At 47.6% G+C, this 16,913-nt stretch overlaps 1 protein-coding gene across 16 annotated transcripts in view; it reads left to right on the top strand.

Annotated features, from left to right (window-relative positions):
* Nucleotides 1-16,913, top strand: part of Hdac4 (histone deacetylase 4) — a 255,535-nt gene that overhangs the window by 144,673 nt on the left and 93,949 nt on the right. For 15 of the 16 annotated variants that reach the window (XM_027397619.2, XM_027397617.1, XM_027397621.2 and 12 more), the window contains one exon: nt 12,047-12,288. In XM_027397619.2, coding sequence (XP_027253420.1) covers nt 12,047-12,288 — 242 coding nt within the window. Of the gene's footprint in view, nt 1-12,046; nt 12,289-16,913 lie in introns of those variants that run through there. The other variant, XM_035441146.1, reaches the window with a different exon arrangement.

The following is a 16,913-nucleotide window of genomic DNA, read 5'->3' as shown; positions in this document are numbered from 1 at the left end:
TCTGTATCAGTCTCTCTGACCTCACACACCTAACCAGGGACTGCAGACTTAGGGCAAGGAAACCCTTCTTCATGTCTCTAGTGCCTCTGATACCTGATGAGACTGGAGGGCCCAAGTTCTGCTTCCGTGAGGTAGGTTGATGAAAAACTGCTTTTATGTCCCCTGGCTCTTAGCCACCCCTCAGGTGTGCTCAGCATATATCATGTGCAGGCAAAGGAACCTGGCTGAAGGCCAACTGTCTGAGGTGGTCTAGGTAAGGTTAGGGTTGTTCCATCCAGGGGTTCACTGTGTGGTCCTGAGACAGAGGTGACATGATGTGAATTTGGGTCCCCATCTTGAAGGGCTCATCTTTTTGTCATCTTTTCTTTTCCTCCCCCAATTATGCCTCGGTTTCAGGCAGCCACCTATTTTTTTTTTTTTTTAAAGTAGCCCTTGTATATTCAGCCCCTTGTGTTGGCAAACCCCAGGCTGCTCCAGTTTAAGAGGAGCATTAAGGTCAAAGGACACATACTGTTGGTAGCTAGAAAGTAGAAAAGACACCCAAAGCATGGTTATTCATTGTGTGTGCCAGTCAGCTGCCTGGCTTCTGGATAGTATACAGATGGAAGGTTCCAGTCTGCCTTTGCCTATTAATTCCTGACCCTTGTGTCAGCCTAGGCTAGATAGTTAAAAAGGAGGAGGGGAATATCTATCTGTCTGCATGTTCTCTATTTCAAGAGGGGTGTTCATGGGGCATTCTCCTGTCCCTGATGCTTTCTGGGTCCTGGATGTTGTTTTGAACTGCCTCTCAGAGAGCTCACTGCTGCCTGGAGAGCTGGCTGCCCCAGCCGGGCACTTCATATGTGTGAGCTCAACAGTTCCAGCTCTCTTACTTGCATGAGCACAACTGGATCTAGCTGGATGACAACTAGCTGTCCTGCAGGCTGTGTGGGGTCAGTATGCTTTTCTTTCATGAATTCATCTCACCAGAAACAGTTCAAGATAGCCCTCTGCCCTTCCCAGACTCTCCCCAATATCCTGGCCTGTCTTGTCATTTTCCACCTCTGTGTTTAAAAGTGTTATCTTGACCCACTTTCTAACTAACAAGTATCAAGAGTACTGAGGCCCAGTGTGTACAGTTTCACCAAGAGACCCTATGCTGCCTCTCCTGGTTGCTCCAGAATGGATGGTGCCTGCCCCAGAGTATGTCCTGGTGAAGGGGTGGAGCCAGATCCCACACCAGTGTCAGCTCCATGCCCAGCACTTCTCACAGAAGATCAGTGCTGCTTTGTGCTGAGAAAGTGTCCGTTATTATCTGGCTGACATAGGACAAGTGTAGTCTGCAGAATCACAGACCTAGATTTGAACTGACACCTGGCTTCAGGGCCCATAACCTGCCACTGCCTTGCCTTGCCGTCTCTGTACCCGTATGCCTGCTTGCATCTTAGTTCCCTATTGGAAATCTTGCAGAGCAGGTCCCCTGCCTTTAGGCCCTGTGAGTCAAAAGGAGCCCAGCTCCCAGAAGTGGATATAGCTACTCTCTGACCTTGTATTATATGGTTGTCAGCAGGAGGCGGGAGGCAGGAGGTCATAGAGGGTCACCCCACTGAGTACAGAAAGCACAAACCCACAGAGGATCACCTTGCTTCACAACAGCTGTTTTGGCTCATTGTGATGACACTGTTTCTTATTTGTGGTCAACTTGGGCCTTTTCTGCCTGGAAAACGTGTACTTTAGGAAAGTGGTGCAAGTGTATGAGGTGAGCACTGGCTTGGGGAGAATGAGAAGGCAGAGGGAGACACACCTGGTGTTAATTGTCGCCTTTTGTTTTGATAGTGAAAATAACGGTTCAGGGATTCTCTTTGCCACCTCCAGTCTTCAGTAGGGTTGGGTAGGGCTTTCCTGCTGTTCCTGTTTTTCCTAGGGTTGGGTAAGTAGGTGGCTGCTCCTGGGCACAGGAGCAGTTCAGGAAAGAGACTGTTGTCTTGTGGTTCTCAGGCTGCAGGCTCTTTAGCCCAGAGTAGTAGCTGAGGATCAGCCTTTCATTAAGAACAGAACCCAAATCTCAGCTAAAAGGAGGAATCAGTGGTCAAGCAAGACCTCCTGCAGGCCCCTTAGTGGGGGACTCAGCCTTGGCAATTTTATCATACATCTCTGAGCATTTTTGCTGAGAGGTGGTGTGTGATGGTAGAATGTCAGTTCCAGAACACAGACTCACAAGCTATAGGGTGCCCAGATTTTGTCAGTGCAGTTGGAGCCCACAGAGGCTAGCTGGCAGCAGTGGGATGGGGCCTGGGCTTTGGCTTGGTTCCTGATCCTGCCCACCCTCAGAACTGCAGCCCTGGCTGAGCTGTGAATCCTAGTTATTCCTAGAATGCACATCTTCCTTAGGGTTGCTGATGCCAGTTATGCATACTGGGGCCTTTTCTGGGCTTGGTGATGACTAGCAATGGGTCCATGAGCAACTTATTTAAACAATGCGTCTTACATTTCCCACTTGCCTGATAGGGCACAGTTGCATTGACTCCTGTGGAATCCTTATGCACATGAAACAATATATACATGCATATATATTGCTTCCAGCAGGCCAGCCTACAGGCAGGACATGGTATGGACCAAGATACCAGGAAGAAAAGGGATCTGTGTGTATAGCTTTCCTGTTTCCAGCAGTGTTTCTCATAGGATGGGAGACAATAGCTCACCTTCCAATTCCAGAAGACGGGAATGTGGGGTGAATTGGTGTGTAGAAAGGTATACTGCCTCTTACTGACTTCCAGAACTGTTCACGGAAGACTTAGCTCAGAGATTACAGTAAGCATGAGCTGTGTGTGCTATGTGTCTCTCCTGCCCAGTGCCAAGTGGAAACCCTTCCTATACAGGTGTGGAAACTTCTCTACATTATGCTTCAGCTGGAAAAAAAAAAAAAAAAAAAAAGCAACACCAAGCCTCCTCTGTTTATACCATTGTTAATTTTTCAGGCTTGATTTATATTCTGGTGAATTGTTAACAAAGTTTCTTAGTGTTGCATACAAGCATTGCAGGGAGACAAAGAAAGAGGGCACAGAAGAGCTTCCTGCAGTGAGGGTAAGGCAGTGCCGCTGTGCTGTATCTGCTCCCTACAAAGCTTTCTTAGATGTTTGCCTAGGAAAGTGTTTTTGACATTTCCCCCATACTTCCTCCATATATACTCACCTACATGCTCAATGCACATTAAATAATTGTAATTCCATTTCAGACATCATTGCAAGAAAGGATATTGCAGATAAATCAGAATTTTGAACGGAGTCTAGATAGGGTTTTCAGTCCTTGTGAGTGATAGTTTTAATAAGTTTTGTGCTCTGAAGTTCCAAGGCAAGATGGAAGTTGAAACACACTTGTGTAATTTCATTCGCTTTAGAAATGTACAAAAAATAACAGAAAGAACATAATATTTATCCTAAGTCCTGGCCCACTAGTAGCTCTCACCCCAATAACCAGAGTCTGGTTGCTAAACATGCACATCAAGGCCAAGAAGATTGTAAGAAGAACCAGAGCAGGCCATCATGTCCCATCAGAATAGACCTATTCTGAAACCTTTGCATTTCAGAACTTGGCCAGGCCCCAAGACTCCTGTGGCTGAGGACAGGACTGTTGAGTATCTTTGAAATCTTCGGCTAAGAGAGACCCAGGTCGTTAGAACATAGGACATTGTAAAACACACTGCCCATACTGGGAGACCACTCATCAATTTTAAAACTCAGCCAAAAACAGAAGAAGAAGAAGAAGAAGAAGAAGAAGAAGAAGAAGAAGAAGAAGAAGAAGAAGAAGAAGAAGAAGAAGAAGAAGAAGAAGAAGAAGAAGAAGAAGAAGAAGCAGCAGCAGCAGCAGCAGCAAGAAAGTTGTTAAGCATTTGTTCTGCCTTTTTTTCTAAAACCCTGTCAGTGACAAGACAGAGAGCTTTTATAGAAAGAACCCAGTGAACACATAAAGAAGCAACTGCTGGGAGTTCACTGACACAGCAAGTATCATCAGTAGAGCTACAGAGCAGGTAGCCAGTGTGCCCAGCTCGTGTGTGTGTGTGTGTGTGTGTGTGTGTGTGTGTGTGTGTGTGTGTGTGTTAGTGTGTTAATGTGTATGCACACACACACTCACCCACACGTACATCATACACATTGGTTCTCTCCTACCAGGTGGGTTCTAGGGCTGGAACTCAAGTCTTCAATCTACCCACTAATCCATTTCACTGGCCTTGCTTTGTGTGCTTTTGAAATTGCCCCCAAATACTTAAAAATGAACACTCTAGGTGTTGTAATTTAAGAAAAGTGGCACTCGAGAAAAAGACGCCATGCAACAGGGAGAGGGTTCAAGCAGAGGGGGCTTTTTATTAGGGAAAGGGATCATAAAAGGGGGAAAGGGAAGAGGGGGAGACAGAGAGGGAGAGAGAGAAGGATGTGAGGTGGGCAGGGCACTTTTAAAAGGGAACACAGTGAATATGCACAGGTGGTGCTCTTAGTGGCTGCAGCTGAGGACGTATCCAGTCAGAACCACAAGGACAGGCCAGTGCAGATGCCTGAATACTAACACTAGGGAAGGGTCATAAGGCAGCAAGGGTTCCAGAGATGTGGAACCCCAGTTTGGGAAATCTCAGCTTACCTGGCAGACCCACCATAGCCTGATCCCTCCCCCAGAACACAGAGTGATCTCACTGCAGAGTGCCTTTCCCTCAGGAAGAGGAATGAAGGCAGCCTGGTGATATGGAGCCTTTACTCTGGTGGGTGGCTCCGACTCCTTCCCATCTAAGGTGTTCATTGAGGGTTTGTTGGCTACAGACTATGACCCCGAGATCCTCTGCCTGGGGGACACAGTCGAATTGAGGACTTGGTTGTGTAACTAGAACAGGGACCTCGGTGAGTGTTGATGGTGACTGTGAAGCGTTCCAAAGCTCAGCCTTCATTCTCCAGGGCTGAAGTAGGAACAGTCCTCTGTAGCCTTGGAGCAGAGGCCGTGGCACCAAGCTGAGGCTCTCTAGCCAATACCCTGTGAGAATCCACTCAGTTTTGTTCCACTTGAGATGGTTGGCCCCGGACCAGACTGGGAAGCAGGGACTGCTGAGAAAAGGACACTTCCCAAGATTTCCCTGAGCTGTTTCATGTATTCAAAGGCTGTGGGACTGGACAGCATAAACACGCAGGAGCTCTTGTTCTTTGGATGTGGCTGTGTGGTTGATGGAAGGTAAATAGTGGAAATAATGAAAACCTCCAAAAGGTAGGGATATACATTTAAGGAATTCTCATTGGGTATAAGAAAAAAGAGGAAGCTAGGAGTCAATGGAAAAGAAAGATGTTTTAGGAGACTTGCTGTTACACATGTGAAGTTCCGGAGGAGGGAAAATAGGTAGTTTTGAATGAATTGGTACAGAAAGAGCCTGAAATACCTATGGGAAGTGTCCTTCATCTGGAGAGCAGCACTGAGGGACCAGGGAGCTCTACTCACAGAATATGGAGCTGGAAAATAGGGAGCCCAAGTAGTAGTCTGAGGACATCAGGAAAAAAAGAAGTCACAACACAGGGTCCAGACAAGATGGCCTCCTGTTTTCAACAGCAGGAAGACATGGCTCATCAGGGTCTTCACATTTCTGAAGGCATGGTTTTCAATCTGGAGTGCTAATGCTGTCCATAGCTAAAGGAAGAAGACTTCAGCACATTGTCACACATGTGGGTGGGTGTACCTCTTGAACCTCTGTTTCCAAGTCAGGTTGGTCCCGGGGTCCTACAGAATGAGAAGAAACCAAGAGCAAGAAGTGATGGGAGAACACCTTGAGACTTAGGCGAGGAGATGGTGGGAAAGGCAAATCTGGGTAGGAAGCTGTGCAGGAGACCCGGATGCTGGGCCACATGGGAGCAGGTGGCCTTTAGCACAGGCATTTCTATGACTGGCTGCTGCTGCTGCTCTCTGAGGACTGGATACCCAGCTGAGGCTGTGTAGGCCTGTTTTGACCCATATCACCTGACCTGCTTTTTGCCCTACTACCTGGATTGCCTGAGGACACTGCTTCCTCTGAGGGCCTTTTTCAGAGGCTGCTCAGCTGCACCTGAGGCCTGGAGTGGCCTGCTGCGGGGAGAACAGTTCTGTGCAGCTTGCTTCCAGGATCATGGGAAGTCTGCCTGAGTCCCTGCCAGACTCAGTGCTGGCCACTGAGTCTTTGCTTCTTGGCATCAGTCATATACTTGCTCCAGATAGGTTCTGATCATTTGTCCTAGAAGTTTGAGCTCCAAAGAACTCTTCTACCATAGCCTGTCATGTGTCACTGTACCTCACTCAGGCCCACTGCCTTTATTCTGACCAGAGAGGGAATCCACTTTCAGGATTGCCCATGCCACAAAGAAGCAAGAGGAAGCTTAGTGAGGCCCGGAAGCATTTTCCCTGGGTAGGTTCATGGCATTCCCAGGGACTCAGTGAGAGAATCTGTGCTGACTGGCATGTTACCTATGTTCCCTTTTGTCGTTGACTTGATGACTGTGCCCTTGAGTGTGGATGACACGCCAGTGCCCTCACCCTCCGTCCTCCTACTCTTTACTCTCCCCACCCCCATACAGGCAAATGTCAGTGAGAGGAAGCCATAGTTACATAGTTGAAATATCTATTATTTTTCCCTGGAGCTGAATGCGTTATTCTTTACTGAGGCGACCCTCGACTCTAGTGTATTTCCAGAACAGTGCTGCTTTCATTCTGTGTCTGTGTGATGGTGTGAAGTGGTGTCAGGGAAAGAGGAGTGACCCACGCAATGGAAAGCAAGACCCGGGAGGGAGAGCTGGAGGCTTTTCCTGTAGGAGGCCTTGCTCACAGCAGACCTGCCTTTCTCCTTGGAGCACTGAATGTGGTCTTTGTGTCTTCACTGACGTCACAGGTCCAATTGTATTGATAAGCCTTTCAAAGCACAGCCTATGGAGGAGTTTTCAGCCCTCCATAGAATATTCCTGAGAATACAGGCCGTTTTGTTTTGATGCTGTGTTCTTTAAGAAGAGAGGATTTCGTTTTCTTCTCCTGGAACCCTGGGTCAAAAGCACCAGCAGCAGCCTCTGTTGGGGACTTGTGGCATTTCCAGTGGTTTTGATACAGAAATAGCACAAGTCATTCTTGACGCAACTGCCAGTGCCATGCTCTCATGAGTGAATGGGGACCATGGCCTCAATCTCTGCAGTTGGCACTTGAGCAGGGCTACAGCCACGCCTCTTGGCCTCCTGATGATGGCTGTGGGGGTTGACAGGCCGTGTTCTCAGGAGCCCTTGGCCGAGTCTCCTTGCCTGTGTGAGTTCCAGGCCTCATTTTGTGTCTGCCAAGGTGACCTTACTTGAGAGGAAGCAACAACACTAAGAAGTCCTGGGATGTGAGTCGCAGGTAAGAAAGGGCCTTTGATCTGCTTCCTTTCTACCTCTGTAGCCAAGAGTCAAGTTCTGATTGGCACTTGGGGATGCAGGTGAAGGCAGTCTTTCTGTCCTTTCCCAACACGTGTGTAACAAGAAAATGCTTCTTGCAGCTTACTGGCACACTTCACTGAAGATAGTGCTGGTTCACTGAAGATTGAACCGCTCGGTTCTTCACTTAGAACAATTTAACCCAAGGTCCCTGTGGACTTAAGGAGAGGTCTCAGTGGGCTTTCACATGGGTCTTGCTTCATGGTGCTTGGAATGTGGGAGTGATGCCCCTTTCTCTTCAGTGTAGGTACTCCCCAGAGACCTGTAGTCCACACAGCCCAGAACAGGAAGGCTTAGAAGTAGCCCTGCCCTTGACTTCTTCCTTTTCAGCTGTTAGGCTGCTGGAAGTGCGAGAATGGGGACTGGCCATCGTGCATTTCATGTGTAAAGGATTGGAAAAGAAGATCTGGGCAAAACTGACCTTTGGGATGAATGGTACTTGTACAGGAAGTTCAGATATGCATGGGGAAGTAAATGAAGAGGGTGTCCAGCAGTCTTACACTTATTTGTCCTGTATGGTAGGCATGGTAGCACTCCACTCACCTTTCAGTCTGGCTTACAATTTTAGGACACCTTAAATACCCAAGGTTACAGCTTTAAAAATAGTGCCTTAGTGTAACGATAACTCTTTCCGCCAGCTGCCTGGGTTCTGTCGCCACTTTAGGGCCCCCAAATAACACACAGAGTCTTATATTGGTTACAGTGCTGCTGGACAATGACTAGGATTTCTTATTTGCTAGCTCAGTCTTAAGTATCAACCATAACCATTAATCTATATATTTTATAAAGACTTATCGAGGATGCCAGCGTCATGCATCCTCTCTTTCCAGGATCACATGATGACTCCTCTTTACTACATTTCCCAGAATCCTCTTTGACTCCCCACCTAACTTGCTTCCCTGTTGGCCAACAGTGCTTTATTTATCAACCAATAAGACAAACATATCCACAGAAGGGCCTCCCCTATCACCTTAGGAACTCAAACACCAGTAAATTGAGCATATTGAATGAAGAAGCAACAAAATCCAAAACAGTGTTACAACAAAGCTATATTCAGTTCATGGCAAGTACCCTCAGAGTTCCCTCCCCGTTCTTCTTCAAAGAGTGTGCCCTGCCCACATTCAGTCACACATGCTGGCTGTTGTTCAGAGAATTCCAATGACCCTTTTACATTCCTTGGTGTGGGGTGCTGGTCAGCCTTGACCTGCAGGTCCAGAGCCATATTGCCTGTGTTGGCAATAGGAAGACCATCAGTACTGTGTAGTTGACCTCTGACTGAAGAGTTTCACTTGTTACCACACTCACCTTAGTATCCTTTGGCCCAAGTGTGATCGTGGTTTCCTTGTAACAGGCTCTATAAAGGCCAACCTCGGCACCAAAGTACTGCTACGGAAATCACCCCAGCTGTTGTCACTCTGCCTATGATTGAAGAGGAGCTGCCCATCCCATCCCCAGCTGCCCTGCGCACACCCTGCCCTGCCAGTCCCTAAGCATTCAGTTCTTTGGTACAGGCCAGAGGAAGGTGTTAGATCCCTTGGAGCTGGAGTTATAGGCAGTTGTGAGCCACTTAGCATGGGTGCTGGAAACTGAACTTGGTCTTTTGGAAGAGCAAGTACCTTTAACTCTGACCCCACCGTCCTTCTTACCAGCATATGAATACATTCGTGGAAATGATTGGCCTGTCATCTTCTTGAAGTAAACCAAAGCAATCCTTTTAAATGTTATGTATTTGTTTTTTTTTTCTTTTTTTAAGAGATGCCAGGTATTCCTAATGGCACCCCTTTGTGAAAATTAGAAATGGGCAGGTAGCATGCTCTTGTGCCCAGAGTCTTTGATACAACCTTGGTAATATATAAGATCATAGGTCATGTTGGCAAAATTACAGCAGGAATCACACTTGCCACCTCCCCAAGAGACAAGTGAAGTAACATATAGAAAAAGATACAAGCTGTGAGGCAGTGCCATGGTTTCTTTAATTTTTTGTGTGGTTTTATTTAAGCTAAACTAACACTGTTTAACTAGATTCTAAGAATATATAATTGATTGCTTATAGGCTAGTTTTTATCCCTAGTCAACTCAAGCCCATCAGGGACCTGATGTGACTTATCCCAGGTAGTCAGAGGCAGACTACCTAGCTTGAGGCAGTCTCATGTCTGTGAGTTCAAAATGGGGGACAGGTAAACCCCAGCAAGAAGCACCTACTGTTACCTACTGTTCAGTCGGACAGCACAGCCCTGCCCGGCCCCTGAGGAAGGAGGTCGTCCCTTACCCTCTATATTGACTTAGCCTTACAAGAGAAACTGAGTAAACATGGAAATAAGGTTGTTCTAGAAAACTGGCATTGTTTGTATTTTTTCCATCTTGTTTCATTTTTTGATAAAAGAGACCAAAAAGGAAAGACAAGTAATCCAATCCTAGTTCCTGTGTGTGTGTGAGAGAGAAAACCCTGTCCATGGAACAAGCATACATCAAATGAAAAGCTTCTGGTGTACCTAGCTTGAACCAAGGTACAGAAAGTGCAAACATGCGTGTAAGTAGCTAGATTCTTGCCTCACTGATGAAGTCTTGGCTGAGCTTCACTGAGCTTGGTAGGAGAGGTTAACTCATAGAACATAGCAGGCTTTTGTTGAGCATGAAGATCTCTAGTTGCCTTACAGTTGCTTGGTGTTCTATTGCTGGGCAGGCTGCTGGCTCAAGGCATGGTTATTTCTTGGCTTCTGTCTGCTCTTACCCCTCTGCCTGTCTAGTCCTGGAGGATCTAGTGGCAACCAGGGGGCTAGATGACAAGCCAGCGTGGTGCAGAGATCTGGGATGGGAAGATGATGACTTTCATTGGGATACCCAAAAGCGTCTACATTATGGCTATACCCCTCCCTCCTTGGTCCTACTCTTTCCAGGGAAGCTGTATTTTGAGGCAGAACACTAGGGTTCTGGTGACTGTTAGAGCTCTTTGCAGCCTTATCCTAGAAGGTCAAGGAAGAGTCCTGGAACCAGTGATCCAGGCATTTGGCCACTGAGGCCAGCTTTGGGAGTTGCTGTGTGAGAGTGGCAACAAGAATGCCAGGGATCAAGAGAAACAGGCACCTTTCTTACTCAAGTCTGTGGACTCAAGATTGTCAAGTACAGTTTACTCAGGAAGAGGGTTTCAGGCAGGTCTTGGTACAAGACCACCCTGCATCTGTGAGTAGAAAGCCCCAAGAATTTAGCAAGAAGCAAGGGTATAGGATAGCCGCTATTAGAGAGGACTCTAGTCAAGGTCAAGTACATAAGGACCAGGAGCCTGCCACCAGTGCTTTAACTTTAACTTCCCTGTAAACTTGAGTTCCTTCCAGTGGGTAGTGTTCTTGCCCCCTTCCCTTGGACTCAGTGCTTGTGTTAGGGGTAAATGAAACACTGCATCCAGGGCACTGGGGGAGAGCTTTCTGGAGATAGGGTCTACAGGGCCTTTGCCCTAACCCAGTGAACATCTGCAAGAGCTGCCTGTTGATGGTGCTGTAATAGTAGCCCTACACTGTGCTGGGAACCTTCTAGCTTCCAAGGAACCTATGCATGACACACTGCTCATAACAGCCTTCCACAGGAGAGGGGCTGCTTCATCAAGTTGGTAATTTATTCTTTTATCATTCATTATGTTTTAAAATATTTGTGTACATGCTTCCGTGCATTTTGAGGGATGGGTATGTTACGCATGCAGTGGCACACTTGTAAAGTTAGAGGATAGCTTTTAAGAGTTGGTTCCCTACTTCCATTGTGTGTGGGCTGGAGATTGAACTCAAATTGTTAGGTGTGGTGGCAGGAGCCTTTACTCACACACTTAGCCATCTCTCTGACCCTGCATTAGTAATTTAAAACTTACCTTTCCTCCACATTGTTTCTCTCACTTTAATTTGGAATTAATTTTGTAAGCACTGAGACTGACTCAGCTTCTGCTTTCAGTCAGAATCACGGTGCCCTCTCCTTGGCAGAACAAGGGCACAATGTGAGTGCAGAAGCCACCCCAATGAACACTCACGCTGCCCGCCAGGAGCACACTTTATTGGCTGCAGTCGGTTGGGTAAACATGTTTTTCAAGAGGGTGCTCATTTTACCATGGCAACAGGCTCTCCGCTTGAGTGTCTATCTGGACCACTTCTATGGCACACACTGTTCTTGAGGCTCATGCATAGCTCTGCAGTGGCTTCATTAGGAGAAGGGGCGGAAGCAAAGTACAGGCGGTTTGCCCATCCAAGTACTGGCAACTTGGCTCCTCGCATGGCTAAGTGGAGCCTTTTACTGTAGTTTCCCTTTATTGACTTTTCAGTATGACCTCTGATGGGCCTTTGGGCCTGCAATGGGGTCCTTTGAGAGTGGGGCCTCCCACTTTGGCAAAGGGTGAGGAGTAAGAACTCGGTGCAAGTGTGTCTCCTGGCCAGATTGGCCGCTGCCCTAAGATCATTGTGCTTGAGGACAGAGCTCCAGGATCCCTGAGCCTCGTGCTTTGAGTGTGTCAGGCCATTGGCCAAGGGATACCAGATGCCCTTTGGGGCCACCAACACCCCATTCTACTTGTCATCTAGGCTGTATAGAGAAGAAAGGACCCAGACCCACTCTCCTATGTTGTATTCTCTCTACAGTGGATGTGACTACAGCGCTGCCTCTGCAAGTGGCCCCTGCAGCAGTACCCATGGACCTGCGCCTGGACCACCAATTCTCGCTGCCTTTGGAACCTGCACTGCGGGAACAGCAGCTACAGCAGGAGCTCCTAGCACTGAAACAGAAGCAGCAGATCCAGCGGCAGATCCTCATTGCTGAGTTCCAGCGGCAGCATGAGCAGCTGTCCCGGCAGCACGAGGCCCAGCTGCATGAACATATCAAGGTGAGCAGCAGCCTTGGGCTCGGTGTCATACTGTCCTTCTGTCCAGGGTCTGTTCATCTTTGGAGTGCTGAGACATGTAGACCCCCTGCTTCTTCTTTTTTTCCCCTGTGGTTAGTGTGATTTCATCTAGTGCTGAGGTGTGGACAGGTGACAGCTGCTCTTTCTGTACCTAGAATGGGCATCACCTCCTAGGGCTTAGACCCATGGACCAGGATTGGCATCATCCAAGGATTGCTAAACCTGAGAAAACCAGATACCCCCTAGGTGGCATGTGATTCCTTCTGTGCCCAAGACTGAGAAAACCAGACACCCGCTAGGTGGCATGTGATTCCCTCTGTGCCCAAGACCAGCTCTTACCCACACAATGTCAAGACCCAGGAAGCAGGCGACCCTCACCATAAGGTTGCTGCAAATGTCCTAGGCCTTATGGCTCCTGCAGAGGACACAGAAACTCAGTTTTATAGAACTTGTCTTCTAAAAATGCACACCCATCCACCCATGTAGGAAGATGGCCGGTAGGAAAACAGGCCAAAAGGTGACAGACACCCCAGAGGACTCAGGGCTCATTGTGATTTTTCTCAGATTTTTCCCACTAACTTTTCATGATTGACCCCACCCCCCAAGAAGAAAAAGAACAAGGGAAAAAGAAAAAACACCTGTTAACAGAGACTTTTTTAATGTGTACTCTCTACAGTTACTTAATCTGATCCTAGAATATAAAATTAAGTTGGAAAGAAACATACATGTAGATGTTACATGGTAAGGCTTGAAGGCTGTGAGTATCTCTACTGAGAGCCATGTTGAGCCACACTGCCCAGTAGAAACTACATTTTGCAATAGTCACATTAAAACAAAAAGCCTCCCATACCAGTTGTATAAGTTGCCCACAGGTGTGTAACAAAATCACCCAACACACCACAGTTTCAGCAACAGTGTTTTCTGCAGGTAAGGAATTGAAGACCAGCCACCGGGCCCTGTCCTGAGTCTCATGTGATTGCACTGTATTGGTCAGGGTTCATCTAAGGCCTAGCCAGGCTCGGAATGGAGGCTGTATGGTGGCTGCTCACTTCCCAGCAGTGCTTTCTCTGAACCACCTGGCCCACCCACTAGAACCAAGATGGAGCCCCAGTGTCTAAGACCCCTGAGCCTGGATTGGTACTAATTACCTCTGAAGTGCTGCAGTCATCAGAGCAGTTAAATAAACCATGGGAGAGAAGAGTCCTGGACAATGACTTCTGTCTGTAGGCCATGATGGGGATTGCTGAGGAGGCTGCACAGGCTGGTTCCTGGTTCAGATAACATATAACAGAGCCCTACCTGCCCTGGTGAACAGGCCCAGTAGCAGCTCTGGGCCCCCTTTCAGGAATGTGTGCACCGAGAACATTGTCCTTCTTGGTCCTTAGGAGAAAAGAGGGTCTAGGAAACCTTACCCAGGGCTCTGAGAGCTGTCTGCAAGGAGGCCAGGGTCTTTGGTAGTTTGATGTTTGCTCTGTTAATTAATCCTGGCATGTGGGCCTGTTGCTGCTGCTGCTCTTGCTGCTTTGTTCTCTTGGGTTGGAGTAAGGACTCCATCACCAGGCTCTTCACATTCCTGATTCTTTCCTGCCTGGTAGGAGAGGCCTAGGAGAGAAAGCCTTGCTGACAGTTGCCCAGTGCTCTGCTATAGATGGCCAGGCCCACTTTCCATGGGACCCTGTTTTCCAGGACTAGGACTGGGTGTTTGAGGCTGGCCTCAGTCAGGGGCCATGTGCCAGCTGGAAAACAATAGAAGTCATTCCAGGTAATGGCACCCAGTGACCATGATGTGCCAGCTGACTGAATGCCACCTTACTGGGCTGCTTGTCTTATTCTCTACATGAGCCATAGCCTCACATGTCTCTTAAAGGCAGTTTAAAACTAGTGTCTTAGCTTTTTCATGTTCCATGTGGCCAGCCTTCATAGCTCCTCGACAGCAGCTTCCTGACCCAGTGTCATCATGACCCTTTCTCACCATTTGTTTTTAGAAGGTCACAGTCTGTCCCCTCCCTGTGCTTACAGCCTTGCTGCCACACTGCACCTCTGGACAAGCCTGTAGGATGGGCCTCTGTCTTGTAAACATGTGGTTTTTCTGTGCTTTGGAAATCCTATCCCAGAGGCTGGTTCTATAGTCAGTTTTCTGGGCCTAAGTCTCCCCTATGAAGGCTGACCCTGAACATAGGGGCGCTTTGCCAGGGATATACCTAGGCTAATTCCAGCCATTGGGTGGTGAAAGCGAGGACCAGGCCAAAAGCCCTCTATTCCCAGAGCAGACAGTCGAGTGAGTCCTGTGGCATGAGACATGGGTTCAGGGATGCAGACCTCATTGGACACACCCTAACTGTCCTGGCTACCTGAGACATGGGTTCAAGGATGCAGACCTCACTGGACACACCCTAATTGTCCTGGCTACACACCTGTGCATGCACTCACTGGCTATCCTCCAGACACAGTGTAAACCCTGGCCAAAGACAGACTCAAGAGCTCTGCTGAATTATAGTTTACCTGTGGTGTCCCTTCATTGACCGTTCCTACCCTCGGCTGTTTATACCCAGGAGCCTGGCCAACAGCATGCAGTGTGACAGGAAGACACGGCTAGAAGTACAGTGGGAGGCTCTATCAAGTGTAGTGACAATTAACTTTGTGTTCTTGTTCCATCAATTGATTAGATGTGCCCATGATTCAAACAATAAGAGTCTCGGAAATAAATCTCCCTGCCTGTGTGAGTTTACAGAGCAGTAGCAAGAAACATAAAGAAGACCCTTGAGTTAGGGGCCCATCAGCCAGGGTGTCCTTGCTTAGCATCCAGGTACCTGGTGCCAGCTCAGGTGAGTCCCCGGGAGCATGCCTTTCTACCCCACGGTTGTAGACCCTAGGAGAGGTGCTTGCTATAGGCCCAGAAACCTAACCATAGAGATGGCCTCTGAGACAGGACCTCAGAATCATAGAAATTTAAGGTTACATTTTTTTGTGTTTTAATTTTTCATTAAAACTGAGATCATAAAAGCCTTTAGACTTTATAATTGTGTCATTGCATTAGCAGTCTTTTGTTTTGATGGTTTAAACTCTCTTCATGCCATCATATTGTTAACGACACTTGGCAGTGGTATTTGTCAGACAGATTTCTTGAACACACAATCTAATTAGTGTCATTAAATCATCAGTGAATTTGAATAGAATTTATAATTGGAACAGGAGTACTTTTTAAAGTAAAACTTCAGTTGTTAATTTGGGGTAAGCAAGGACTTTCCAGGGGTTGTAATTCTCAGAATGACCCTATCCCTGCTGTAAGCCCTGTTCTTATGCTCATTTCCCTATAGCATTAATTTCTCCCCAGCTCAAGGGGGGCAGGTGCAGGCTAAGTGGAGAGGTAATGTTGTGTCATTAGCTGGAATTGCCCTCTAAAAGTTGTAGCTGTTTCAGACCCAGGTGCATGGAAGATGAAGACAGTGACCTAGAATAGCCACATTGTGGATTTGTAGTATTATTTTTAGTATTTAGAAGTATTTACTAAAGAAATGCACGTTCCTAGTGTTTCTACTTGAAAAGTAGTGTGAGGTTAGCAGGTAGCAGTGGGCCCTGCCCCCTGCTGCTCCAAGCCCCAGAGCTGACCTGGGGCACATGGCCAGCCTTGCCCTCCATCAGGATGTAGTACAGAAGTTCTCTCCTCTGGAGAAAGATTGCTCACACACTCACAGTCCATGCTGAGTGCACGTGTATGTACTGCTCCTTCTAAGCCTGGTATGCCTCACCTGTCCTTTTGGTTAAAGAATTGAATGTTTAATTACTATGACTGTCATACACATGCTGTTCAGCTAACCCCATAGGACAGGCATTAGATGACCTTTCCTGTGCAGCTGTTGGTTTTTCTGGCATTCATAGTTTCTCCCTTTCCCATTATTGAGTTTGCTATGTGAATCCTGTACCCCAGCCCGAGGGGCTGATGGCCAGTCTAAAATGAGTGACACAGAAACTGTCTTTCCAAGACAGAGAACTTACTCACAAATTGCCAGAGCATGCAGCCTAGGATAGACATAGATGCGTCCTGACAGGCAACTGAAAGATGGAGAGAGCATCCACATTGCTGTGGTGTAGAGAAGCGCATCCACACTGCCGTGATACGAATCCCTTGGGCTGGTACTACAACCTGTTAGCCAATGTCCAAAGCAAGAGCAGTGGCCACTCTTCTTAGAGCCCGAGGGACAGGACCAGGGACACTTCTGGACCATCTGTCCTTAGTTAATTGGCCTCTCTGTCCTCTCCCACATTTCCTGCATGTCTTAGTTTAGGTTACTATTGATGTGATGAAGCACCATGAACAAAAGCAATTTGGGGAGGAAAAAGTTTATTTGACTTATGCGTCCACATCTATTGTCTGTCAGGAAAGGGTGGGAACCTGCAGGCAGGAGCTGATGCAGAGGCCACAGAGGAGTGCTGCTTACTAGCTTGCTCCCCATGACTTGCTCAGCCTACTTTCTTACAGACCCAGGACCACCAACCCAGGAATAGCCCCACCCACATCAATCACTCATTAAAAAATTACAATACCCGCTTGCCTATTCTTATGGAGGCATTTTCTCAAGTGGGTTTCCCTCCTCTTAGGTGACTCT

Source organism: Cricetulus griseus, chromosome 2 (genome assembly GCF_003668045.3).
Source record: "Cricetulus griseus strain 17A/GY chromosome 2, alternate assembly CriGri-PICRH-1.0, whole genome shotgun sequence".
NCBI classification, from domain to species: domain Eukaryota; kingdom Metazoa; phylum Chordata; class Mammalia; order Rodentia; family Cricetidae; genus Cricetulus; species Cricetulus griseus.
The sequence above is the reverse complement of the archived record's forward strand: the minus strand, read 5'-3'. Positions and strand labels throughout refer to the sequence as shown.